The sequence below is a fragment of the Notolepis coatsorum genome (genome assembly GCF_963971535.1).
Source record: "Notolepis coatsorum genome assembly, chromosome: 4".
Classification (NCBI taxonomy): Eukaryota; Metazoa; Chordata; class Actinopteri; order Aulopiformes; family Paralepididae; genus Notolepis; species Notolepis coatsorum.
This window is the reverse complement of record NC_140168.1, coordinates 147,619,882-147,645,462: the sequence shown is the minus strand read 5'-3', so window position 1 is coordinate 147,645,462 and position 25,581 is coordinate 147,619,882. Positions and strand designations below refer to the sequence as shown.

At 43.5% G+C, this 25,581-nt stretch overlaps 2 protein-coding genes across 2 annotated transcripts in view; one reads left to right on the top strand and one right to left on the bottom strand.

Moving 5' to 3' along the window:
* Positions 1 to 12,968, bottom strand: part of riok1 (RIO kinase 1 (yeast)) — a 131,174-nt gene extending 118,206 nt beyond the window's left edge. Inside the window, exon 1 of the mRNA XM_084312731.1 lies at positions 12,831 to 12,968. Within this exon, the coding sequence (XP_084168857.1) occupies positions 12,831 to 12,886 (56 nt within the window). The 5' untranslated portion in view covers positions 12,887 to 12,968. The remainder of the gene's footprint in view (positions 1 to 12,830) is intronic.
* Positions 12,969 to 13,058: 90 nt separating this feature from the next.
* Positions 13,059 to 24,813, top strand: lyrm4a (LYR motif containing 4 a). Its single transcript, XM_084312450.1, has 3 exons — positions 13,059 to 13,166; positions 23,362 to 23,482; positions 24,042 to 24,813. The coding sequence occupies exons 1-3, from the start codon at positions 13,081 to 13,083 to the stop codon at positions 24,102 to 24,104; spliced, it is 270 nt and encodes an 89-aa protein (XP_084168576.1). The 5' UTR covers positions 13,059 to 13,080; the 3' UTR covers positions 24,105 to 24,813.
* The last annotated feature ends 768 nt before the right edge of the window (positions 24,814 to 25,581 follow it).

Here is a 25,581-nt window from a genome sequence, read left to right as displayed (position 1 = left end):
CGGTTTACTTGCTTTTAAACCAGCTGCAGCCTGAGAACTGGAGTGTGAGGGGATGTAACACTAAAGATGGCGGCAATGTCAAAGAATTGCTGCAAAATAAACATACATCTGTTGTTAAAAAAAAAAAAAAAAAAAAAAAATTTTTTTTTTTTTTTAATATACTTATAACAATTCGATAATTATCGATATCGAGAAATAAAATAAAATTATCATATCGTTACCGCGATATGATTTTTTCCCATATCGCCCAGCCCTACGAGAGGTAACGTTAAACCCGGGTTTGCTTGGTAGAATACACAATGAGAGGTAACGTTAGCTTTGGCAGAATAGACGCAACGAGAGTCTGGTTAATGTTGTTATTGATTGATTGAAACTGTGTTAAACTCTGGCTTGCTGCAAGCCCTCGGACATCTATGCCCACGGAGCTTTCAGTGTACACAAGCGAGCGGCCCCGCCTGTATCCCCACACGGAGACAAACGGAGTAGTACCTGGCTGCAGTAGAAAAGGAACAAAGTACCAGGTGCCTAAAGCCAAGCGGGTCGAGTCGAGTAGGTACTATGCAGTGGAAAAGCGCCATTAGACTAGAGGCAGGCTATAAGAGTAGACTACTAAAAAAAAAAAAAAATGCATTCAAACTTTTTTTTTTTTTGTGCGCACTGTGCGGTAATAACCGCGGCGGTAGGAAATATTTCGCAAATTCGTGCGGTGAGGAAAATATCAATACCGCGGCAGCTCTAGTTGTCATACAGAAGTACAGAATACTTTCATACAAAATGCTTCTTACTGTTACGCTCCAGAGACTGTGCTAGACAAGATAGTATCAAATAACATAGTATAGCATGTAATTTAGAAGTAGAAAATGAGGTCACAGTGTTCAGTATAGACATATGTACAATGTTCGATGCAGAATAGACGTAACTGAGTTACCATATAATATACAATACTATGCAGTGTAGGGGTGGACGGTATGGTCTAAAATTTATATCACGGTATAATTTGAAGCATAGACGGTAACGGTATATATCACGGTATCATCGTTTTTGATAAAAAAAAAAAAAAAATTTATATAAAATATATATATTATATAATTAGACTTGTACTGGTATTATCTGCGAGACATCGCCACCACGCAACAAGCTCCACTGTGTGTGTACTCTAGTAGCCTCCAGCTACGGCCAGGATTCTCCAGAGCTGCACCTGGACCTATACTCTAGTAGCCTCGAGCAGAGCTACGGCCAGGATTCTCCGGCGCTGCACCTGGACCCTATTGTATTGGTATTATAACGTTAGCAAGCCCTCAGCTCGAATACGCATCGAATCAGTGTTATAAGACATTGATATCATGAGCCATCTGTAGCTACTGCATATATAACGTTAATACAACGCCTCAGTGAATTATTTAGTTCAATGGGACATTTCGTTTTGAACGGTGAACAAACTTGCGTTAACGTGAGCTAACAGGTAGCATACACGTCTCTAGTACTAGACTTTGTGGAGCGTTTGTTGATGTCAGGAGCTATCGGTAGCTGGCCGACTAGATACCGTTCGGTTAGACAATGCCCCATCATGTATTAAACTAAAAGTGAATAGTTGACTGGGTCATTTTGTAACGGTAGCTAAGCTAACGTTAGCTCAGGGAGACGCCGACAGCTCCCGTGTCCCGTCCCACTAGACTACTAGATCCGTGTTTACATGCGTGCGGTAGGGGCTGGCACGCCCACTGCGCGAAGCCTCCTAAATAACTTTTTCCAGTTCGCACATATCTATTATCTATGACTAATTCTATCTATTTTTAGGGGCAAATGCGAGTGAAATAGTCGCGCTGTGGTTACATGACGTCATTGCTATTTTAGAGCTGCACTACCGGTTACACGGTATACTCAAAATCCATACCGTAGAGCAAATTCATACCGTTTATACCGTATACCGTTTATACCGTCCACCCCTAATGCAGTGTACTAATGTACAGTACTATATAGTGCAAAGCAGAAATGGGATGAGGTACAATTTAGGTACAATTTACAGTAAGGTGTACGAGTTGTAGTGCAATCCTTCATCAATAAATATAAAGTGTGGGGAGTGGGTGCTACAGTGTGTTTGTTTAAAGTGAGTGTGTGCTATAAAGTGTGTGGAGTGGGTGCTACACAGGGCTCCAGACTAACTTTTTTCACCACCGTCCCAGAACCGTCCCGAAATACAATTTTAACCGTCCCAAAGTGAATGTAACCGTCCCAAAAATGTAGTTTCTTTACTTTGGTTTTGTTGTCTATAGTTGTTATTGCCATAAGAAACACCTTTCAGAGAAGGGGAGAATAAATTGATTTAGTCAAAAGGCTCCCATGGTGGAAAGATTTCACAAGAATTATTATGATTAAAAATAAATATAAAAAAAGTGTTTAACAAGGTGCTAGTATAGGGATATTTGGTCACGGTACTGTTATAGTCAACCAATTGGAGCCATGTTGATTATTCCTTCCATAGGAAAATATATTTAAATGTATTTTATTTCGTTTTATTTTATTTTTGTTATTACAAATGTGTGTTTATGGTTGAAAATGTTAGAGATAAATAAAGATCAAATCAAGTTTAGCTTTAAACTACATAATGTCATTGCATTGATACTAATACAAATCTATACACTGAGTATGGGGCTGCAGCTAGAGATGTTCCGATACCATTTTTCCCTTACCGATCCGATTCCGATACCTAAGCTTTGGGTATCGGCCGATACCGATATTTATCCGATACCAGTGCATAAAAAAAAAATAAAAAAAAATATATAAATTATACTTTTTTTTTTTTTTTTTTTTTTTCAGATACTGTTATACTGTTTTTTAGTAATAACTAGAACGTATGGTATTTATTCAACAACAGGTGATTGTATAGATTTGTATTAGTATCATTAATCAATGAGTATGGGCTGCAGCACTGCAGATATACCCTACTCCAATGATCCACACGGACATTAAACGGTGTTGCACTCGCTACTCAGTGGCTCTGCAGATATACCCTATTCAGTCTGTAAGCTAGTGGCAGACGTTCATGTTGTGATTTTTGATGCAAAATAAATATTCAACATTCTCTTTTGAAACTCCGCCTCAGACTCTTATCATTTGGCACTTGCTGTACTTTGCTTGCAGGTCTGCAGCCATTATTGCTGGATTATGTGAATAGCACCAACTTTAGACACGGTAACGTTATCAAGCTAAGCTAACTGACCTAGCTCGCCTTCCCGCATCGACATTAAGATAACGTTAGTAATAGTCAGCTAACGCTAGTCCGTAGCTACTTAACTTAAATACAATTCACCGTGGGTGCATTATTGTTGATAGACGGTCACGGACAGTGTTAGGTCCTGGAGAAAGGACAGGCGATCATCTGATTTGATGTAACGTTAAAAGCGGATGTTGTTCCAACTAGCTATCTTTCCAGCTAATGCTATCATAACACCAGCCAAACACATCCCGATTCCCGTCCGAGCTCCCCGTCACACCGCACTGTCGGGGACAATGGAATTTAAGAAAGTGTATCTGCTGTTAAAATGACACAGCATCACACTTTAAAACATGTTCATTTTATAATCCTCACTCTCCGCAGGACTCGGCAGGAGATAAATTACATCATGGGATCGGAGGCTAGAATTTACGTGTACTCGCCGATACCGATACTAGCATTTTAGGCAGTATCGGTGGCATTTCCGATACTAGTATCGGTATCGGAACAACTCTAGCTGCAGCACTGCAGATATACCCTACTCCAACGATCCACACGGACATTACACGGTGTTGCACTCGTTACCAAGTGGCTCTGCAGATATACCCACCCTACTCGGCTACAAGGCTCCGTTGGAGAGGATCTGTTGTGATTTTTGCACAATAAATATTCAACATTCTCTTTTGAGACTCCGCCTCAGACTCTTATCATTTGGCACTAACAGCTAAACATTGTCACCGATATGGCTGTCCGCAACATGTCATTAATTGTGTACGCGAGGTGGTTCAGTGACGACGCTAACATGAGCTAGGTTAGCTAGCATGTAGCTGCAGATGGAAAGACTAACTTTACTGGTGAAAATGTGATTTACGTTGGAATACTCCTTTGCCAACTTGCTGTACTTTGCTTGCAGGTCTGCAGCCATTATTGCTGGATTATGAATAGTCCCAACTTTAGCCAAGGTAACGTTAAGCTAAAACTAGCTCTTCAGCTAATGCTAACACCAGCAATCGAACCCATCAGAGCTCCCCGTCACACTGCTCTGTCGGGAGGATGGCATTTAAGAAAGTATCTGCTGTTAAAATGACAAACAGCATTGACACTTTAATTCACGGTCGGTTAAACACACGTTTGTTTTATAATGCTCACAGCAGACCGCAGTGTTGTTAATAAATTACGTGGGGATTTAAGTTCCGCAAAAAAAGGTTTTGCACCGTTGCAATCGTACGGTGCACAGCGCGTACTGTACCGGAGGAGAGGTGGGTAGGAACTTGATGCTGGATGAGCGTATTGCTGCGTTGGGAGGCGGAGATAGTCATTGGATTTGGCAAATCACGCTACATTTAGACTTCATTTGACAGCAATATATGCGCGCACTGACAGTCGGCCAATTGACATTTCCTGTGAAAAAAAAATCCTCTCCGTCCCGGATGCGTCCCAGCAAAGATTTCTGTTCGTCCCAAATCAATATTTGATCGTCCCCGGGACGACGGGACATCGTTAGTCTCGAGCCCTGGTGCTACAGTGTGTTTGTTTAAAGTGAGTGTGTGCGTGTGGATGTGTGTGCTATGTGCGTTTGATGGTTGTTGTTGTGTAGTGTTCATTGTTCGTTTAGCAGCCTGATGGCCTGGGGATAGAAGCTTCTTCTGAGTCTTTCTGTGCTCGCCTTGAGACTCCGGTATCGCTTGCCTGACCGCAGCAGTTCAAAGAGGCAGTTGTTCGGGTGACTGGAGTCTTTAATGATTCTCTTAGCCTTGCCCCTGCACCGCTTGTTGTAAATGTTCTGGAGGGTGGGGAGCCCCCCTCCAATTGTGCGTTCGGCTGAACGTGTCACTCTTTGTAGCCAATACCTTATAGGACAGGGGCCCGGGGAGGGAGCTCTGTGTGTGTGTGCGTGTGTGTGTGTGAGACAGAAGTCAGAGGAATAACGATCTGTTATTCAATAGATTAAATTAGTTTAAGAATAAAAAAAAAAAAAAAAGAGAATCTCAAATACATTTTATTTAAGTGTAGGCTATAGTTAATGTTTTATTTTTTACAGTTTTTGTATTTTTCTGACATGGGGGCTCAACAATAAATGACAATCAGAAATGTCAAGTTGCATGTTGTTATTCTAACCAGCTTAGACCCCTACGCTCTGCATCTTCTGGCCGCCTCAGACCTACTCCTATCCAAGCTCCGGGAGGGTCATCAAAGAGAAGTCGCCTATTCTCAGTCCTTGCCCCACAATGGTGGAATGAACTACACACCCCAGTTAGGACAGCCGAATCACGTCCAATCTTTCGCCGTCGACTAAAGACGCACTTCTTCAACCATTATCTGAATAAAAAAATATATATCTAACCCTAACTAACCGTACGGTCATGCACTTGTCCTAATAAACTAACCTACACTGTAGCACTCAACACTTTGATGAACATTGTTGCTCAGCTGATAGAGTTGTGCCCTTCCTGATGGCTTGTCGTACAGAACTTGTAAGTCGCTTTGGATAAAAGCGTCAGCTAAATGACTAAATGTAAATGTAGTTTTGTTGCATTTCCAATTTATTTATGTAAATTATAAATTGATCAGGTATCGATAAGGGTATCGATAAAGAATCAAATCGATAAGCAGAATCGATAATGGAATCGTATCAATAAAATCCTATCAATTCCCATCCCTAATCAAGCTACAGTCTCTGTTATCCCCTCGAGATATTCCTTCGCTTTAGCCAACGACCAAAATGAACGCCGACCATCGACCTTATCCAACACAGATAATTTCGCGGGAGCGAATAGCGTGGGCCTCAGGCCTAGTTTCCATAGCTTGGACAGGACCACTTTGTATTCGCCTCTCTGGGCCCTATTCCCCGTACCTGGTTCAACTAAGTCGATCAAGAGTCCCATTATCCAGATTCAGTTAACCCGATGTTTGAAGCCGGGATTTTCCTGTTCCTGGAACGCTGATTCAGTCTCGTTAACTCGAACCAGACTTGAGACTCTGGATAAGTGCGCGCGGCCGCTTCAGTTGAAAAGACAGCAGGTGTAGATCGCAGAAATCCTGATCTTCTAACAGCATTGATTGATTGATTGTTTTACAGATTGCAGGCGGCTCAATAGCCTTGCCGACAAGTTAAATGCATAATCTATAGGCTAATTTTAAATCCCTCATTACCCCAATCAATCAGATTATATTTCTTTAAACGTTCCTGCTGGCAGTAGGTTTATGCATTGAATAATCAAATGAGATCTTGCTAGCGAAAATAATTAGTTCAACTGTTTCAGAATAAGGATACGGCTCTCTTATCCATTGATTGATGTATGGTGGATTTTTTATTTATCTGCACTGTGGTGTGACGGTTTGTCCTTTTGACTTTCACGCAGACGACCGGGGTTCGAATCCTAGTCTTTTCCTTCTTTTTGCAATGTAGGAATAATTCAATTTGGTGCACGTTGAGAGCTATATAAAGAATGACATCCTCAATGCATGTAGATTTATAATATTTTAACTTAAAACTAGGCTACTTTTGCGTATAATCATTAATATTATATTCCAAAAAATTATATTGGAAACGCGGGGTTTCGAACACCGGTCGCCAGGTTGCCAGGAATGAGCACTACCGCTGCGCCACTGTGCCAGACGGGATAGATTCATTGTTTATCCATTAATGTACGAGAGACCCGTGTTTAGAATATTTTTTCTTTTGAATGAAGTTTTATCTCTTTATTCTCAAATGCATTAATGTGACGTCAACGGCTCATTCAATTTCTCAAATCCGCCAAACAGCGCATCTCAGACATTTTAATCCCAATTACAATATCACACAAAATCCACAATCCACGCATAGACACTTCAATTTATGCTTGAATGAAACAAAATCCAGGCGCTCCTCTCCTTCCTCGCTCCTCATCCACAGCGGAGAATATGAAAGGAATCCGAGCCGAACGAGCAATAGGTTTCAATCATTAAGGATATCCCCGCGGGATTCACATTTGCAATGCTGCGCGTTGTTAAAATAACCACATAATGTGTACATCGCACCTAGCGAGCGCCACGGTATATATAACGTGCATTATTTAGGACAAAGTGAATTTAGTATCAGCATTTTGGGTCTATTTTACATTTCAAAAGCCCCCTCTGGAAGAATGGAGCACAAAAACGTAATTCAGAATGGTATAATGCAGATCCTAGACTGTGAGAATCATTTCAGGAAACGAGCTGTCACTTCTTTGCGGGGGCGTGGCCATGGTTCATCCGGCTAACTGAAGTTAACCCTGCTCCCGACCAGGCTCAAACTTTTTGATCTGTTGTCATGGTGATTTAGACAATCGAGCTTCGGGGAATGGGAAGGTCCGGCTTAAGTCAGGCTTGACCGAAAGTTATCCGGCTAACTCAGTTATCCAGATACGGGGAACGGGGCCCTGTGCTTGGACCTCCGGCGTAAAGTCTTCGAAAATGGCCACTTTGTGATCGCCAAGCCTTAGTTTACCCCTTCTGGCACGAGCCGACCGCATGATGAGTTCTCTCTGCTGTAGCCTGTTCAGCTTGACAATGATGGGCCTCGGTTCCTTGTTCACTCCAAGAGTGGACCTGCCCGCTCTGTAGGCCGATTCACATACGGGAGGGGAGGGGAGCACTTTTCTTTGTGTTTCAGCGAAGCGTGTCTCAGATTCTGCATGGAGCTTGGTCATGACCGAGAGCACAGCTTCGCTTATCTCCCAGACACCGGGCGATGGTGCGGCCAGGCCCGGTGGTAGTTTGCTGGCTGGAGCGCTCATGGATCTGGTTTCCACCACCGACTAGGGTTGGGTATCGTTTGGATTTGACCGATTCCGATTCCGATTCTCCTTATCGATTCCTGTTCTAAACGATTCTCGATTCCGATTCTTTGAGGTGCAGGTCAAAACAGGTCACAGCTTATTTCGCAGGAGAACATTTATTTGAAAAATCCTTTTTTTCCATATTATTCACATAATATATATTGTAAAAAGTAAAATATATATATATTTTACATACACTGTAAACTGAAAAGGCACACGTGTACATGAAACTCTTATAACATTGCAAGTTGGCAGCAGTCTAAAAACAAAGAGCTGCAGCCCAGGTGGGTGTTGAGATATGAAACAAAATAAAACAGTCATGTGACAAATTAAATAAAGAGCAGGGAGGCGTCTCCGGCCTTGGCATGTGCCAGCTTGGTTTGCCTCTTGTCATAGTCCACCATACAGTATGTGTGTATGTGTATTTGTGTGTTTGTATGTGTGTGCTCCCCTCTCTCCCCCTGCTCCCCTGCTCCCCTCTCCCCCTGCTCCCGTCTCTCCCCCTGCTCCAGTCTCTCAAACTTCAATAACTGTAACTGTAAAATGCATTTTTATATATGTATGGCTGTTCTCACTTCTCAGCCTCACTAAGACTTGCTAGTCAGTGACAGACAGTGATAAGACAACGTGAATGTATCTATATTTACATGAAGGAGAGGGAGGGATAGAGAGAGGGAGGGAGGGAGAGAGAGAGAGAGACATAACGATTAACGTGCCAAAGACAAATCTGTCAATACAGTTAAACCTGAACTGTTACTGTAACGTTAGGTCAGGGGTAGATAACTATTAGTAGCTACCCTACCATACTAAGTTAGTTAGCTTAACGTTATTCTTATTGCTTACCGAAATGTGGGCGATTCAACATCTGAAAAGGGATGCAGCCTTTTCACCACATAAGCAGTTACTCTCTGTGGCACTCTGCAACTCGCTCCTTCGACAGCTTTCCCCTTGCTGCCAAAGTGAATGGGGTGTCGCGTTGCGGTTGAAGAAACTACCCAGCTGGCTGCGGTCGCTGGCTGGTAGCAGCAGCAGCCGGTCCAGGCTGGCTGACGTTAGAATGAGCATCACGCTGCGAGCGTTCAACAACTATGAACAGATTTGACACCGTTTTAGCAATTGGTAGTCTATAACTTTAGCTAGTTTGCTGTATGTTAAGATTAATAAAGCAACCATAATTTCCATGTACCTGATTCCGTTTGCAACGAGGAATTGCTGGCTGCAGGTTGACTGTCTGTAGTGGAGGACGCGACGGGAGCAGGAGAGCGAAGCAACGAGTTAAACACAATGCACTCGTTAATTACTATACCATGCCCGCGAAGATGTTTAGCCATGTTTGTCGTGCATCCTCCTTTGTTGGAAATACGTTTGTCACAGGTGTTGCACTGTGCCAACCCGTCCTTTATTAACGTGAAATGAAGCCAAGCTTTCGAACGGCGTTTCCTCTGTTCCATGTTTTGTTTTGCGACTACTCCAAGAGGATGTTCTTCTTCGTTGGTGTTTTTTTTTTACTAGCGGAGCACGAGCGGAGCACGGGAGGAGTAATTACACTATGATTACAACCCCCAGAAAACAAACTAGTGCGGGCATTTAGGATGGAATCGAAAAAAATTATCGAAATGCAAACATGTTACTTCCGGTTCCAGAACCGGAAGTTAGGAACCGGTTCTTTTTAGAACCGGTTCTCGGTGCCCAACCCTACCACCGACATCGCAGAAAGTCGAAAAAAGTTGACGACAGTAGTTGCAACTCGACGACTTAACAAGCCGACAAAAAACAAATAAAAATAAAATAAAGACTAATGGGGAAAAACGTATATTCCGCACGGTAGAAGGGAGCTCACGTGAAACACGTCTACTCCATGATCGCCTAGCTCCGCCCCAGCACTCTATAGTAGGGGTGGACGGTATAAACGGTATACGGTATAAACGGTATTAATTTGCTCTACGGTATGGTAACCTGTAGCGCAGCTCTAAAATAGCAATGACGTCATGTAACCACAGCGCGACTATTTCAATCGCATTTGCCCCTAAAAATAGATAGAATTAGTCATAGATAATAGATATGTGCAAACTGGAAAAAGTTATTTAGGAGGCTTCGCGCAGTGGGCGTGTCAACACGCAATTGTCATTTCATAATAAACACATATCACCGCGCGGCGCACAGCAAGTTTCAATTTCAGTTCCTGGCATTTTTAACCAGTGGAGAAAGGTAAGAGATGTCCCTATCGTTTTTCTTATATGAATTATTCTACGTTAATAAAACATACCTGGTGATCAACTACAGTTTGCTGTAAACATTATGATATGCGTGTAGTGTTATGATAACGACAGCTGCAGCGGGAGCCGGGAGGACGGCTGCATATGTAAGCATATGTAGCTGCAGAGCCGCAGAGCCAGCTGCGCTTTCAGGTCAGGTCCGCTCAACAGCGCCCCCCCACCCAACGGCTGAAAGCTGTGACCAGACCTGAAAGCACCGCTGGCTCTGCGGCTCTGCAGCTACATATGCTTCTAGCAAAATCCAGCATCCAGCCCGGCTGTTTGCAATGGGAGCAGCACGGACTCGGGACTTATTTTATTTGGAATATAATGACTTTATACGCAAAAGTAGCCTAGTTTTAAGTTAAAATATTATAAATCTACATGCCTTGAGGATGTCATTCTTTATATAGCCTGCCTATCAGGCAAAAAAAATATTCTAACGGAAACACTGATACCGTGATATATACCGTTACCTTCTATGCTTCAAATTATACCGTGATATAAATTTTAGACCATACCGTCCACCCCTACTCTATAGCTGATGATTATGTCTAGTATTCTATTTACACTCTATAGCTGATGATTATGTCTAGTATTCTATATAATACACTCTATAGCTGATGATTATGTCTATTCTATACACTCTATAGCTGATGACTCTATGGCTGATGATTATGTCTATTCATTAAGGGGTGAAGTAAGGACAAATTAAGGGCTAACTGGACACCTTAGAATGTACTTACTTTACCCCTTAATATTAATAAGGTTTCTTTAGGGGTAAATTCAGGGTTGAATTCCGTAGTCTTTTCCCTTAAAAAGTCTCAATCTGTGCACCATATAGCCCAAGTAGTCACTCAGTGACAGCCAGAATGTAACTGCACAGCATGAACTGTCTGTATGACATGTGAATGTTGTGAGTGTACAAGTCTGTAACTGTATTTACGTGTTATGGACCCCAGGAAGCGTGAATATTAAAGGCAACCAACTTGTGTTCAGCTTTTCTCTGATTGGCCACGACCCCATGCCGCTAGCCCGCCCCCTTTTGCCACGAGCGCGGCAGGAACCTTCAAGTTCCCTGGTGCAAAATAAATCTGTTAGTTGGTTTATGACGTTAATTAATAATAAACACTGTTAGGACTATCTGACTCTTACTAATAAACACTGTTAGGACTATCTGACTCTTAATAATAAACACTGTTGGGACTATCTCGATTCACGCGTCACTACTGTAACTAGAAACTCTGGGTGTCACTGTACATCAGTGTGGAGGCTGACGCCTGACTGATTAACTAGAAACTGTACGCTGTAACGTTATATGTTATTTTGCGTTTTTAACGTCATAAACCAACTACCAGATTCACTCGTCACTGTACATCAGTGTGGAGGCTGCTGAAGCGCCAGCGGGGCAATGCGGTGGTTTATCCCCGGCTTCCGTGCGCCGCCGCCGGCTTGACTCTGTCCAGCTCCAGCAGCAGCGGCCGTGCTCCGTTGTAGAAGCCCTTCAATGACAGAGCTCTCATATTTTGCGAATGCATAAACTATATCTTAAATTATGGCTATGTGTCTAATATGGCTGTCGCTTATCAATGACTTCGCGACAGCCATATTAGACACATAGCCATAATTTAAGATATAGTTTATGCATTCGCAAATATGAGAGCTCTGTCATTGAAGTGGGTGGTGGCAGCGTAACAGCGTTATGTGTAAAGTAGCGATTTTTATTGTTTTGTCATGACAAACCAATTACATAATCCCAACATATGTGTAAAGAAACAACATATTCCAGTTAACTGTGTATATTTTTTTAATGATTCATTAAGGTATAAATTAGGTTAACTGGAGCTGCGTATTGCTGGCTCTCATATTTGCGAATACAACAGTGTTCACCCTGATGTAAACAATTCTACAATGGAAGACGCTGCCGCGGGCGGCGCAACTCTCTGCCGCGCGGTAGCGCGGTCACGTGGCCGTGTGGCCAATCAGAGAAATGCTGAACGAAAGGCAGAACACAAGTTGGTTGCCTTTAATATTCAATCACGCCCCCAGGAAGAATAGCCCCAGCACTGCTGTGGCTAATGGGGATCCAAATAAACTTAAACTTAAAATTAAACCCAACGTTTTACCAAGGGAAGGATTAATCAAACACCTTCTTAAAAATTAACCAAACATGTTTTAAGGCTAGAATGCATAATAATGACTTTCCTGAGCATGGGTTTCAATCACTCGACTGTTATGCCCCCCCTCGTCTACAGTACAGATACAGACAGTTATGACAATACAACAAACAACATATTTCTCAGGATGGAGGTCAGTTGGACAAAATCATATCAAGGTGTGTATCAATCTGGGGTTCCGTGAAGCATTGTAGGTGGGATGGTTAAATGGCAATAGCAGTTAAGCATCCACATGCTGTGTGGATGGACACAGTGATTTAAAGACCTGAGAAGGCTCTGGTCACATTAACGCCACAAACACTAGGGGGCTCTCTCAAACACATAACAACAACAGAATACTGGCTAGCATTTCCAATAGCCTGCGCCTCTTCGTTCATTCGCTTACCTGTCTAATTCATCTGCATCGTCGAACTGTCCCGGCACAGTACCGGCCACGGACATTGTGTCGTACTCCCAAATGTCAAACTTGATCTGGTGAAATATAGACCTCACGATCTGTGCAACAACAACGCGAGTGACTCCTCTTCGCTAAAACGCGTGTCTTGAACAGAGTTTACTTCCGGGTTCAACTATCTACGGAAAGCGACATAGTTCAATATTTCTAGAAGCGAAGTTCGGCAGACTTTGTTTCCAACATGGCGTCTTCCAGTCGCGTTCAGGTGATCGCCTTGTACAGAATGCTAATCAAAGAAAGCAGAGATTTCCCCTCTTATAACTACAGGTACCGTTGAATCTATATTTTCACTGCGTGATAGCTATGCTATAGTAAGCAGTGTATTCACAGCTAGGTCACTTTTGCAGTCTGTTTTGGTGAGATCTGGCATGGATCATTCATGAGTGTAATAGCTATAGTAAATAACATGAATGAATTGATTGATTGAAAACTTTATTAATATATTGCAGAATGGGTACAGTACAGTACAGCTCAATACATACAATTGTTAAGGGGATGCAGACCAGAGAAAGACTTTCGTCTTGTTTACATCAGGGTCCCCCATTTTCAATTCATCTTAACATATATTATGACATACATGACATACAGATAGACAGTACTGCTACATCTATACATTTATGACATACCAGATTTGCAAATACAGTACTGTTTGTGATACAAAAAGAGTCCAGAAAAAAAGTATATACATTTGGCATAGAAACTGTACATTGGATTGGGTAGGTGGGGGGGGGGGGGGGGGGGGGGGGGCTGTACATTGGAGGTGGGGGGGGGGGGGGTTGGGTAGGAGTGGGGGGGGGGGAGGGGTGGGTGGGGGACACTGTATAACTATACAAACAAAACTGTACATTGGAATATTGACAAGACCATACTTGGTAATTTACTGTACATTGGAGGGGGTTGTGTTAGGACATTTACAGGGGCCAGTTTCGAATTGCAGTCTCCCGTAGGTGTTTTTTGAGAGTGTTTTTGAAAGTGGGTAGTGATTCACATTCCTTTACAGCTTTGGGTAGGGCGTTCCACATTGATGTGGCATAATTGCGAAACGTGTTTAGTCCCTTGTTTGAGCCAAATCTGGGTTTAACATGATTTGTGGAGCTCCCTCTGGTGTTGTGATCGTGGTATTCACTGACCTTTGGGAAGTATTTTGACATGTACATGGGTACCTTGGTCGTGTAGTGTATCTTGTAGACCAGGCCCATTGCAAGTTGCTGTACTCTGTCGTCTACTCTAAGCCATCCTAGGTTGTCAAAGTGGGCAGGGGTGAGGTGGGTTCTAGGAGTAAGGTCAAGCAGTAGTCTGACCAGTTTGTTTTGAGATGTTTGTAATTTTGTTTTTAGCGCCTTTGAGGTGCTTTGGTACCATGAGGTGCAAGCATAGTCGTAGTACCCTTGAATGAGTGCTCCTGCCAGAGTCTTCAGGGTATTCTTGTTTACCACCAGTGAGGAGATCCGGTACAAGAATCGAGTTCGTTGGTTGACTTTTTTTTATTACATTGGATGCCATTTTGTCACAGGAAAGATTTGCCTCTAGGATGGAACCCAGGTAGGTAATATCTTATTTCCTTGTGACAATATTGTCACCCACTGTAACTGAGAAGCCGTCGGTCTTGCTGAGTTTGTTATTTGAACCGAAGAGAATGGACTCTGTTTTGCCCATGTGTAATGATAGTTTGTTATCAGCGAGCCATATGCAGATTTTGCCTAGTTCTGAGCTGAGGGTTTTTTCAACCTGTAACTTGTTCTTGTCAGAGACCAGCAGGGCTGAGTCGTCCGCAAACAGGAACAAGTTGCAGTCACAAGCTGACGACATGTCATTTGCATAAATTAGGAACAGTAGCGGACCTAGTATGCTTCCTTGTGGAACACCACAGCTTACTGTGAGGGGGGGGGATAGGGTACCGTTTACCTCCACCATCTGCTCTCTCCCCTCCAGGTAGGATTGCATCCAGCTCACTGATAGACTATCAAAACCAATTGCTTTTAGCTTGTCAATCAGAATGGTGTGATTGACAGTGTCGAAGGCCTTTTGTAGGTCCAGCATGACCATGCCGCAGTATTTGCCCGCGTCCACCTCTTGTTTGATGTGGTCGTTTAAATAGAGAAGGCATGTGTCAGTGGAGTGGGATGTTCTGAAGCCAGATTGGAATTCGTAGATTAGATTTTTTTCCGCGAGGTATTTTTCGACCTGTTCGTATACAATTTTTTCCATGACTTTCGAGATGGAGGTAAGGATAGAAACAGGGCGGTAGTTGCCTGGGTCTAATTTACTGCCTTTTTTGTGCAGAGGGGTCACTCTCGCAATTTTGAAGTCCTTGGGGACGTGTCCCTGTTTTATGGAGAGGTTTATTATGTGTGTGATGACTGGGGTGATGGCGGCTGCTGAGTCTCTGAGGAATTTGGAGGGGATGTTGTCATGGCCAGTGGCCTTGTTAGGTTGGAGGGCGCTCAGTTTATTGAGTACCTCATCTGTTAACTTGTTACCGTCTCCAGTTTGAAGTCGTCTTTGTGGACCCCTAGGTTCTTGTAGTATGCTACTATGTGTTCTACCCCATAATGCCCTGAGTGGGAGGGTAGTTTGTTTACCAGTGTTGTGGCTATGTTTGTGAAGAAACTATTTAAGTAATTGGCTACATCCAGCTTTTCTGTGATGAGCGTGTTGTCCGTCTTTATGTTTATGTTTGAGAATCTGGTTTTAAGTTTTTTACTGCAGCCCAGTTGGTTATTGAGTCATTTCCAAAGTTCACATGGTTTGTTTTTGTTTTCCTCGGTTTTGTCATTGATGAATTTTTCTTTTGCTGTTTTGATCATGGAGTTTACATCATTTCTTAGTCTGTTTCTTTCCAGTTTGAGTTCAGTCACGTGGGCTTGGAGTTCACTGCTCGTGCTTATGGTAAGCTTTGACTGACTTTTACGAAACTCAGAGCATTTTTTGTTTCTGGTTTTCATAGCGGTCAGTATTTCAGCGTGCATCCACGGCTCCGCGCGATTTTTTACCCTGGTGGTTCTTAAGGGGGCCATGTTGTTTAGTATCGTTGAAAATTTGGTTTTGAAGCCAAGCCATGTTTCTTCAACCAGTGTACCATTGAGCTCATCTGACCAGTCCAGACCCTCCAGTTCAAGGTTAAAGGCCTCGCTAGAGTAGGTTTTGAGGTCTCTAGATGTGACTGTTTTGTGACAGCCAGCCTTTTGTTTTAGCTTTTTGCGGGTACAGAATATCATATAATGATCACTTAACCCGCATGCTATAACCCCTTTATTGGCGATCTTGGACTTGTCAGAGGTCAGGATGAGGTCAATGGTAGTCTGAGTTGACTCACATACACGTGTGGGTTGCGTGATTAGCTGGCTGAGGCCGTGCAGATCACAAAACCTATTGTAGGATTTGAAGACGGGTGCATCTTTTTGTTGCATATCCGTGTTCCAATCACCAATAAGAATCATTTCTGCATCCTCAGCTCCAGCTAAGCACGCATCCAACACATCATAAAAGCCATTTTGGTCTGGCGGTCTGTAAATTGTGCCGACTAGAACAGATTTAGCCCTTTCAAATAGAATTTCTACAAAAACAGTTTCAATAGCCTCATGATCTAGGTCTGTACGGTTAATGAATTTGGTGTCTTTATGGATGTACATACAGACACCTCCTCCATGCCTGTTCCTGTCATTGCGGACTAAAGAATTCTCCACTTGCACAACCTAAAAGTAGGCACTTCCGGCTGACTTCCGGTTGCCAATGGTACTTCCTGTCCCATCCAAATACATTGGTTTTAGCTACTTTTCTCCCCTTATTTAAACAACTTTGTCGTCACAGAGAGGCAATGAAACGTTTGTATTATTATAGCATAGAATGTATTTAATAAGCAAACGTTTGTCAGCAGGGTTTTTGGGCTGTATTTCATGTAAAAACGTTCACTGTTAGTTTACTTGCTCACGCTAATTAAGGCTAATGATGGCTAACAGAAGCTAGCGCAAGAAACGACGCCGCAAAGTATTGTTTATAGTGCATTTCTTGCCACTTTATAGCATTTGTACATTTGTATGACAGTCTATAATGTGTGATTCTTTGTCATGTCCTGGTTCGTCTGCTGGCGTCTGTGTTGATTCCGTCTGGTGGTGGAATTCCGTGGGGAGGGGGCAGGGGCCAGGGGCAGGGGCGGGGCTAGGGGGTGGCTACTTGGGCTCAAGCCCCGAATGTTTTCTGAAAAGCCCCGAATCTATTTAAAAAAAAAAAAATTAAATTTTTTTTCTTTTTTTCTTTTTGGACAATTAATCATTGTTGCATGAAAATATGTTTGCACCAGATTTAGCAGAAGCTAATTACCATCTGTAGTCTATCCAGCTGCTAACTGTATTTGAGTGAGTTAAGTCTTGGTGTTATGGTAGACTCAGACCTAAGCTTTAAATCACAATCAACAAGTTGACAAAAACATAATTCTTCCACCTTAGAAACATAGCTTTTGAGATCTCAGACCCATCCCCAGTGATAACACAGGCTGCCGGCATGTCTTTATGAATGGAAATATCGAATAAAAGAAACAACGATGAAGCCCGGACTATACTCTGGTTTTCGGGGGTCCTATTATTATTATTATTATTATTATTATTATTATTATTATTATTATTATTATTATTATTATTATTATTATTATTATTATTATTATTATTATTATTATTATTATTAATAATAATAATAATAATAATAATAATAATAATAATAATAATTATTATTATTATTATTATTATTATTATTATTATTATAAATTATTATAGTTTGCTTCATTAATTAAAGGGTGTGAATTTAAGTGTTCTCTAGTGCCTTTTGTCTGCTTTAAGGTGGTGGTATAAGTTAAAGGTTGTGGTGTCGAAGTAAAAAAAAAAACTATCTGGGCTAAGCCCCGGATCTCCTACAATCCTAAATCCGCCCCTGGCCAGGGGCTGTGTTGATTCCATCCCGCCGGCTCCCTGCTGTGGTGATGTCTCGCTGACCGGGTGGCTTTCGGTGGGGGAAGGGTAGGGTCCTCTGGCTCCGGTAGTTTGCTGTGTTAGCTTGCCGGCTACCTGCGCCACTGTCGAGTTGATTATCCCCGGTACCTTCACTCCCGTCTCGTCCTCCCGTGTGTTCCTCTGCGGCGGCATCGGGTGTGTTGATTGCTCCGGCGTCGGGTGGAAAGTAGGCACCCGAAGCCATCGTTGCATCCTGTAGTGCCAGTCCCAGTCGTCGCATCTGGGTTCGCGTCCTGACGGGGGTCCTGACGTGGCTGGGTCCGGGGTTTAGCTGCACGTCTCCCGAGAGTAGCAGGATAAGGGACAAAAAAGTATTTCGGTCCATTCTGCCATTCGGGGGTCTGTTCTTTCTTTCAGGATTAGCCGTTAATGTTGCGTGAACGGTCGCTGTCCCCACGGCCAGGTGCTTATGCTCCGTGCCGTTTTGGAAATAGAAGTCGCTGTGGACCTCCTTTTCTATTTTTGCTCTTCTCTCCTCTTCTGTCTGGTTGTGCTTCATCGTTGAGTAGAGGTACGAATCCGTTATCCAAAACATAACGAGGAGAAAATGTGCGCAAAATCGCTTTTGCTTGCTGTATTGACGAGGGCTCCGGGAGCTCAGGAATTTGCGACCGCTCATGGCTGTGTCTTAAAGGACATGAATGAATGAATGAATGAATGAATGAATGAATGAATGAATGAATGAATGAATGAAAACTTTATTTAACAGATTGCAGAATGGGTACAATACAGTACGGCTCAATACACACAATTGTTAAGGGGATGCAGACCTGAGAAAGACGTTTGTCTTGTTTCCATCAGGGTCCCCCATTTTCAATTCATATAGACATACACAACATACATGAAATTTTTTTTTATCCACTTTTTCTCCCATTTTCTATATTTTCTCCCATCCCAATTTCGCGTATTATCCAATTCAACCCTCCCCTGTCACGAACGCTGTTTCTTGCCTCCCACAAGCCGGCTGCAATGTGGACTAAGTCATACATAGCACAAGTCCCCTCCGGTACTTGAGGTAACAGCAGTCGCATCTTTTCACCTGCGCAGCTCGATCTCTCAGTGGCGAGGAGTAACGCGTGGGAGGCTCACGCTGCCCCCGACACTTCCTGATTCTACTGCGCAGGCGCACCAACCGACCTGTAGGAGTCGCTGTCCACAACGCCAGATCCCCACCCATCAGTTTCCCACCCCCTAATACGGCCAATGTGTATTAGTACGGACGACCAGCTAAACTGAAAGCAAATGTGGAGCGCTGGGCTCGAACAGCCGAGCCCAGCGTCTCCAGATTTCGTGGCGAGCGCCTTGCCCACTACGCCACGTAGCCGCCCGAACATACATGACATTTATGGCATAGGGACATATAGGTATTTAGTACTGATACATTTGTGACATAAACGGTATTCAAATATACAGTACTGTTACCCCTAGATCCTGACAGAGTATATACATATGATGGGGAGGGGACTGTACATTAGGAGGGGGTGGGTGGGTGGGATAGAAATATACATACGGCGGGGAGGGAATATATACATGCGGTGGGGAGGAGACTGTCTATTAGGAGGTGGTGGGGGTTTTGGGCATTTACGGTGGCCAGTTTCGAATTGCAGCCTCCCGTAGAAAGTCACGCCTCACTGCTGACATCGACACATATCACAACCTCTTGTTAACATTCTCCAAAACCATTACTAATGCCAAAGCTTCTTTCTTTCACCATAGGATCGAGGCCTCTGCCAAGAATCTTCGCAAACTGCATGCTACCATGTCCTCCCTCCTCACTCCCCCCCCACCTCCTCCTCCCTCATCTTTTTCTGCCGAAGACTTTGCGATCTTCTTTGAGGAAAAAGTGGAGAACATCCGCAGCTCCTTCTCCCAACCCCCACCCATTCCAAACGCTGAATCGAGAACCTCATCCTTCACTCTGTCATCTTTCTCTCCCATTACAGAAGCCGAGACCCTGACACTGGTAACGTCGAACCGTCCGACTACATGCCAGCTGGACCAGCTACCCTCCCCACTCCTCCAGACCATAGCACCGGACATCCTCCCATTCCTAACTGCAACCATCAACTCCTCACTCAACTCGGGGGTGGTCCCCACCTCCCTAAAACAAGCCAGAGTCACGCCCCTCATAAAAAAACCAACCCTGAACCCCACCGTCATAGCCAACTATCGCCCTGTCTCTCTTCTCTCCTTCCTTTCTAAAACACTTGAACGTGCTGTATCCAACCAACTTACTGCTTATCTCTTACAGAATGACCTCCTAGACCCCAATCAGTCTGGCTTCCGGACTGGCCACTCCACAGAAACGGCCCTCATTGCGGTCACAGAGGCACTTCACTTAGCAAAAGCGAAAGGCCTCTCCTCTGTCCTGATTCTCCTAGATCTATCTGCAGCCTTCGACACAGTCAACCATCAGATCCTCCTCGCGGCCCTCGCAGGAATGGGAGTGGCTGGATCTGCGCTGACATGGCTGACATCATACCTCAATGACCGCTCCTACCAAGTGTCATGGAGAGGGACTCTGTCGGCCACCCGCCCCCTCCGGACGGGTGTCCCCCAGGGCTCGGTCCTAGGACCCCTTCTCTTCTCCCTCTACACTAAATCACTGGGTAACATTATCACATCTCATGGCTTCTCATATCATTGTTATGCCGATGATACTCAACTCTTCCTCTCCTTCCCTCCCTCAGATATCCACGTCTCTGAGCGGATCTCGGCCTGTCTGTCCGACATCTCCGCCTGGATGACGACCAACCACCTCAAACTGAACCTAAGCAAAACAGAATTGCTCCACCTGCCGGCCAAATCCTCCCCCCTGACCGACCTCTCCATCACAGTCGAGAATGCAGCTGTGACCGCGTCGCCGACCGCCAAGAACCTTGGTGTTGTCCTCGACGACCAGTTGAACTTCTCTGCTCACATCGCAGCGACAACCAGAACCTGCAGATTCCTCCTGAGCAACGTCAGAAGGATACGCCCCTTCCTGACAAAAGAAGCCACCCAACTCCTCGTCCAATCAACAGTCATCTCCCGCCTCGACTACTGCAACGCACTGCTAGCTGGCCTCCCGGCCACTGCCACCAAGCCTCTTCAACTCATTCAAAATGCAGCGGCCCGCCTGATCTCAAACCTACCGAAGTCAGCCCATGTCACCCCACTTCTTAGGGACCTGCACTGGCTCCCCATTGCTGCACGTATCCGCTTCAAGGCCCTCGACCTAGCATACCGTGCGGCAAAGGGAACCGCTCCCGCCTACCTCCGGTCAATGGTCTCTAACTACACACCCTCAAGACCCCTACGCTCTGCGTCTTCTGGCCGCCTCAGATCTACTCCTATCCAAGCTCCCGGAGGGTCATCAAAGAGAAGCCGCCTATTCTCAGTCCTTGCCCCACAATGGTGGAATGAACTACCCATCCCAGTTAGGACAGCCGAATCCCGTCCAATATTTCGCCGTCGACTAAAGACTCACTTCTTCAACCATTATCTGAAATGATAAAAAAAAATAAAAAAAATAAAAATAAAAAATCTAACCCCGACTAACCTTAATGTCATGCACTTGTCCTAATAAACTAACCTACACTGTAACACGCAACACTTTGATGAACATTGTTACTCAGCTGATAGAGTTATACCCTTCTTGCTGTCTTGTCGCACAGAACTTGTAAGTCGCTTTGGATAAAAGCGTCAGCTAAATGACTAAATGTAAATGTAATGTAGGTGCTCTTTAAGAGCGGTTTTGAATGTGGGTAGGGATCAGTGGTGCGTTATTGAAATCAACTGGGATTGCACACACCTAATGGTGCCACGTGCACGCGCGCTCCCGCTAATGACCATAAATGTCCCCTTGCTTGAGCAGCAGACTACAGACAGTGCCTAATTGCCTCTACGAATGGAATGTAACACATGTCATTCACAATAAGTTAGGTGTGAATGTATCTGAGAACGTATTTAACACACCTGACGACCGGCGCTATTGATATGCAAATAGCGAGTACTTCATGGGCTTGCACGGAGTGCAACCCCGTCCCATGAACAACGCATGCCTGGTAGGGATTCACATTCCTTTACAGCTTTGGGTAGGGCGTTCCACATTGGTGTGGCATAATTGCGAAACGTGTTTAGTCCCTTGTTTGAGCCGAATCTGGGTTTAACATGATTTGTTGAGCTTCCTCTGGTGTAGTGGTTGTGGTATTCACTGACCTTTGGGAAGTATTTTGACATGTACATGGGTGGGTACCTTAGTCGTATAGTGTATCTTGTAGACCAGGCCCATTGCAAGTTGCTGTACTCTGTCGTCTACTCTAAGCCATCCTAGGTTGTCAAAGTGGGCAGGGGTGAGGTGGGTTCTGGGGGTAAGGTCAAGTAGTAGTCTGACCAGTTTGTTTTGTGATGTTTGTAATTTTGTTTTAAGCGCCTTTGAGGTGCTTTGGTACCATGAGGTGCACGCATAGTCGTAGTACCCTTGAATGAGTGCTCCTGCCAGAGTCTTCAGGGTATTCTTGTTTACCAGAGAGGAGATCCGGTACAAGAATCTAGTTCGTTGGTTGACTTTTTTTATTACATTGGATGCCATTTTGTCACAGGAAAGATTTGCCTCTAGGATGGAACCCAGGTAGGTAATTTCGTCTTTCCTTGTGACAATATTGTCACCCACTGCAACTGAGAAGCCGTCGGTCTTGCTGAGTTTGTTATTTGAAGAGAATGGACTCTGTTTTGCCCATGTGTAATGATAGTTTGTTATCAGCGAGCCATAAACAAAGGTCTCAACCTGCATTACCTTATCACACATTATTACATGGCGTTTTAACATTCGCCGAAATGCTTGATTGTGATTGGTCAATAGCCCCTGACAGTGGTGAATTATTTTTCGATAACCACCGGTGATTATTGTTTTTCGCAGCTGGCGCAATCAAGCCCACTGACACACACTGTTTCAGTGCAATCAGACACACCTGCCGGCTGCCAGCGATAATAATAATCACTTTATTTGGGCTGACAGAGGAGCCACAGAACAACTGCGTCTGCATTTGATCTCGTCTTGTCGATGGTGTAAAATGAATTAGGTATATTGTTAGTAAGTTAGCCATGTAATAAGTGGGATAATGTATAGCTATACTCTGTCATTGTTGCAAAATAATTGACCTTCACTGACGTTTAAAACACCTCAGCGAGGCGCCTCAGTGTTCTAAACTCTGTGTCGGTCAATTATTTTGTGACAATGACCTCGTAGCTATACATTATCCCTTACTTATGTTTAGCTCTACTATAATGGTTATGGCCTTTTGAGATGGGAATGGTTTGGGGAAACGAACAAAATACACCCAAAGGACAAAATATATCTGTGTCAAGCCAGCAGATCAACTAAGTCCTGGCTTAACTAGCTAGCCAGCAGCAGTGCCAATGGTGGATTTAGTAGAATAGTATACTAAACTATGTGTTGGTATCTGTCTCATTCCCAGAACATATGCCGTGCGACGAGTTAAAGATGGCTTCAGGGAGAATATGAATGTGGACAACCCCAAAAAGCTGGAACTTCTGCTCAACCAGGCTAGAGAGAGTTTGGCTGTCATCAAAAGACAGGTGGGACTTTGTCATTTTTTGGAAGGTAGAAGGACTGTGTGCACTGCATATCAGACTAAGTTGAGGTTGAAGGAGATTGTGCGGAGTGAAATATAACTTTACGAGTGAGCTACATCTTCCTCCCATACAGCTCATTCTAGCTATAATTTGATTTGACCCAGTAAATCTGAGCATAGTTACAGATTGGTTGGCAGACACTTAACTCAAATTATCAACTCGCACAACAGAAAAAAACCCATACATGAACCAATCAATATCTGTGCATTAACTCGCCAAACCCCTTCTGCATGCTACATCAAAGAAACTTAACTAACAAAACTATCAACCTTCTTCAGTCAAAGAGTGTGTTTGGGGTGAGCAACAACAACCAAGCTGTGAATAATACTGTAGATGCAAATATACATATACTGTATATTGAGTGTGTGTAATATGTAAAGTCACTTGCACCGAAGGGACATATGCTAAATGAATGGAACTGGGTGTTGTTGCCAGCTGCCCAGTGCAACAACAACATAATAAGTTGTGCTTTCGTGTTCACATGATTGGTTCTCTTTTTCAGGTGTCCATTGGTCACATGTATACAGCCCAAAAAACCATTGTGGAGGAAAGAGGAGCAAAATGAAGACTTCTGTTTTGGATAAGGGCTGATGTTTGGCTGGCGTAAAGAAGAAGGGTCTAGTTTTTTTGTTGCCAATTGAGCATAATTGAGTTGCTGTCCAGGACAGACGCCAGCCTCGCGAAGACCACTGGCTCCTGGAAAGCACACGTCTGTCACATTCCATTGTCAAGATATCATATTTACCATTTTGGACATTAGCTTTGACCTTAATTGTGTGTGTTGATGTTGTTGAACACATGTGTGACTGACAACTCTGGAACCATGGAACAATGTTTTGCAGAAATTACCTCTACAATTTACCTAAATGTCTCCCAACATAACTATTGAGGGCCAATAATAAAAACATTATGGCATAGTACACAGCACACAGCACAGTACACTTGAGAAACAAGCTGGGTCCAGATCTGTATTGCTAAATTAAGTCAATCTTGTGATGTGGATGTACCCTAACCAGTAACCAGTCACATCCCCCTACTTTAAGCTTTAGATTAGAAGAGATATTGGAATAAATGGTGTTTGGATGCTTGCAACAATATTGTATTTTGGTTGGTGTATCATATTGGTATGGATTAAAGTTGTAATACCTTTTTAATGAAAGGCTGTATTAAAATGAACGTTTTATGTTTTATCTTGGCACCCACTGAGAAAAAAATAACATTTATTTTTTAAAACTAAGTAATTATTGATGGATTTTTAAAATGTGTGTAATTAAATGCGGGCGTTTGTTCTTATGGATGTCTTGCAGCCATATATAAAACAATGGTCTTTCATTATTCACAATAATTGAGATGTTATCAATTTCATTATAATTTTTATCTTTACCCTTTTTATTTCTTTTCTATCTTCAATTTAAAATGACCACTAACTAAACATTCTTCCTGAATCACCCCAGAGCTCCACCCTGAATCACTCCAGAGCTCCACCCTGAATCACCCCAGAGCTCCGCCCTGAATCACTCCAGAGCTCCGCCCTGAATCACCCCAGAGCTCCGCCCCCTGAATCACCCCAGAGCTACGCCCAGGTTGACGTTACTGGAGAGTATTTAAGCATTACATCACGCGCAGGAGTGGTTTGTGACCAATAAACCATGCCTAGGGGTGGTCGTTAGACCCCCCTAGGCATGGTTTATTGGTCACAAATCACGACTACAAGTGGTGTAAAGCTTTTATACAACTGCCAGATTCATCCAACCTTATTTCTATACAATAAACACACATTAATCGAAGATTTATTGAAAAAGTAGTTCCCACAACTACAAAAAAGACAAGTTGCCTCCATGTGGAAGCAGCTTGAAGTGCATCCAACCAAACTAACACATCCAACTGTGTATTATTGGAATGATTGAGAGAAGTTGCCTCATGTGGAAGCAGCTTGAAGTGCATCCAACCAACTAACACATCCAACTGTGTATTATTGGAATGATTGATTGAAAATGTTATTACCAGATGCAGAATGGGTACAATACAGTACGGCTCAATAC